The sequence below is a fragment of the Trichoderma ghanense genome (assembly GCF_004382785.1).
Source record: "Trichoderma ghanense strain CCMA-1212 chromosome Unknown scaffold_12, whole genome shotgun sequence".
Lineage (NCBI taxonomy): Eukaryota > Fungi > Ascomycota > Sordariomycetes > Hypocreales > Hypocreaceae > Trichoderma > Trichoderma ghanense.
This window is the reverse complement of record NW_027395675.1, coordinates 96,247-98,663: the sequence shown is the minus strand read 5'-3', so window position 1 is coordinate 98,663 and position 2,417 is coordinate 96,247. Positions and strand designations below refer to the sequence as shown.

At 52.5% G+C, this 2,417-nt stretch overlaps 1 protein-coding gene across 1 annotated transcript; it reads right to left on the bottom strand.

Moving 5' to 3' along the window:
- Positions 1–1,470: 1,470 nt before the first annotated feature.
- On the bottom strand, positions 1,471–2,111 carry CCMA1212_008396 (uncharacterized protein; the record flags this gene model as incomplete). Its single annotated transcript, XM_073705530.1, has 2 exons — positions 1,471–1,579; positions 1,639–2,111. 2 exons carry the CDS (start codon positions 2,109–2,111, stop codon positions 1,471–1,473), a joined length of 582 nt encoding a protein of 193 aa, XP_073555868.1.
- Between the last annotated feature and the right edge of the window lie 306 nt (positions 2,112–2,417).

The following is a 2,417-nucleotide window of genomic DNA, read 5'->3' as shown; positions in this document are numbered from 1 at the left end:
ACGGTTTGGGGATGGAGGAGAGGATTTCCGTTTTCGGGGGGGCGGAGGTTGGTTGATGAATGTCGTTTGTAATTTCACACTTGCTCTTTTTCCTTTTCTTTCTTTCTCGGTTGCTTGTTTTATTTGATGCGTGATGGAGCGGTATGTTGTTGGGGCAGGTGTGGGTGATTCGCGCTGTATGTATTAAAGATGTTGTGCTGGTAAGTATCTTGTCTTGGTGATGAGACGGGATAACTGATTTTTGTTGAAGCGGTAGTAAGGTAGGCCCTTTTTGCTGGTCCTGTTTTTGATACGCGAGGAAGACGTGAGGAGGCTGTGTAATATGTCTTTTCTTTTTCCGAAACGGAATTAGTAAGAAAGGATTTGACGATGTCGTCTAGGGGGAGTTTGGCGGTTCTAACGAGTGATTTGATGTAGCGTCGTGCTTTGAGCGTGATTTGGTGGAGATGAGGTCATAGTGCGAACTGATTCCAAGGCGAACTTGATCGGAGAGGGATCTGCTCGGCTAGATGAAATGTCTGTTTATGGCAAGGTACGACGATGGATGGTTCGGGGATGATCGGTAGCAGATATGGAGCTATTTCATGATGGACGCCAAATCGAGTCAAGTGTTTGATCGTCAAAAGAGGTGCTGTACGCGGCTCTGCTGAGCAGATCTCGGGACGATGCCGGACCTCTGGACGACCGCACTGTCTTGACTTGACCGATACGGGGCCCTGGGGGGCTTACCGAGAAGTTGCAAAAACGTAAGCATTTCAACCTACAGATCGAACTAGCGGTTGACATGAACCCTCTACTCAGCTCATCATCTACGCAAGCAACAGGGATATAGCAGCAGCTCAAGCAAGCCATGTGCCTCACCAACTACACTTCTCACACCAATTCTTGCTCAACTTTTTTTGGGGGGGGGGGGGGGGGGACTCAAGATCTTACATAAGCGGGGATGGGAGAGCATTCTGAAGATAGCACGTGACTTTTGACTTCCAATGATCTGCTCAGAAGCGGTTGCCGTTTTCGGCAAGGCGCGCTGAGCAGGTTTGAGAAGGTTTTCCCAAGGCCCAAGTATTGGGTGTGGGATGAAGGTACCGGCTACTTTGCGGTACCTGCGGGAGACCTGAGGCCATCAAGGTCCAGGCGCATTGAAGAAGCATTACGATAACTCATACAATCTCTTGATAACGCTGTATGTTCCTTTTGATCTCCTTTCTTTGGGGTCAGAATCTGCCTGACATGATGATGCATCCCCTTAATCCCGTTTCCTCCGTCCAGACATAAAACCTATTGCCCGCTTTGCTGAGAACCCATGCCAGACACCGTGAACGCCGGCCGAAAAGGCGAATGTGTAACAGTTGTATAACCCGCCATGCCCATATTACCGTAGAATCATTGATGAAAAAGAAAAGAAAAGACGCAAAAAGCCATCAACCTTGCGTCTCGGAGCGTGAACATGCCTCTTCCAAGCTGGCATGTTTAGTGGTGGTAAACCTCGCTGTAGCGGCCGACGAGGAGGCTGCCCAGGAATGTGCCGCCGAGGACGGACATGAAGTATCCGACATTCATGGTCATGACAGCCAACATGCTACAAGACATCCATGTCAGCTACAGTCCTTTACGGACTTGTAAAAGAGAAACACTCACAGCAGGTATCCAACACCAACAATGACGGTATCCAAGGCCGCCCGCACCGGATCGACGCTGAACCGCCACGGCCTCGTCGCAGCATCCTTCTTCTCCACCACGACGACCCTCTCCTCGACCCCGTTCTCCGAAATCACCATTGTCGCGCCCTTGGCGTCCGAGTCCCTCGACAGGCGCTCGGCGACGGGCTCCTTCCCGTTGACGACGACGTAGCGCCGGTGGGCGTCCTGGTCGGCCCAGATGCGCTCCTGGCGAGCCCTAAAGGCCACGAGCAGGCGGGCGATGACGGCGAGGGCGATGAGGAAGATGCAGGTGCCCGCGTAGGCGCCGGCGTGGTGCGGCGTCCACGAGTTTGCGTAGAGGGGCGTTCGGATGTTGGTTTGGAAGACCATGGCCATGAGCATCGTCATGGTCGAGTTGGAGGCTGATGAGCCGTCTTGGCCGCCCATGTCCATGCCGTCCATGCCGTCCATGGTGGTTGTGTTTCGGTGATAATGTTTAGTTGATGTGGTGAGGAGAGAAGAGGTTTTGGACTCGACTAAAGCGGTGACAACCCAGTCTTGAAGCTTCTTCACCGTCTATGCTGTCCTTTGTGCGCCCCGAGGATGATGTGCAAACACGCGGAGCGAATTGTGCGACTTGGAACCCGTTTCGACGCTATACAGCCTCTGCGAACCTTGGAGAGATGACGAAGACCTGGCGGTGGTCTCAAGATGGCAAAAGTCGCAAGATGTACGTGGAAACGTTGAAACAATGGAATGCCCGCTGACAAGAGACAA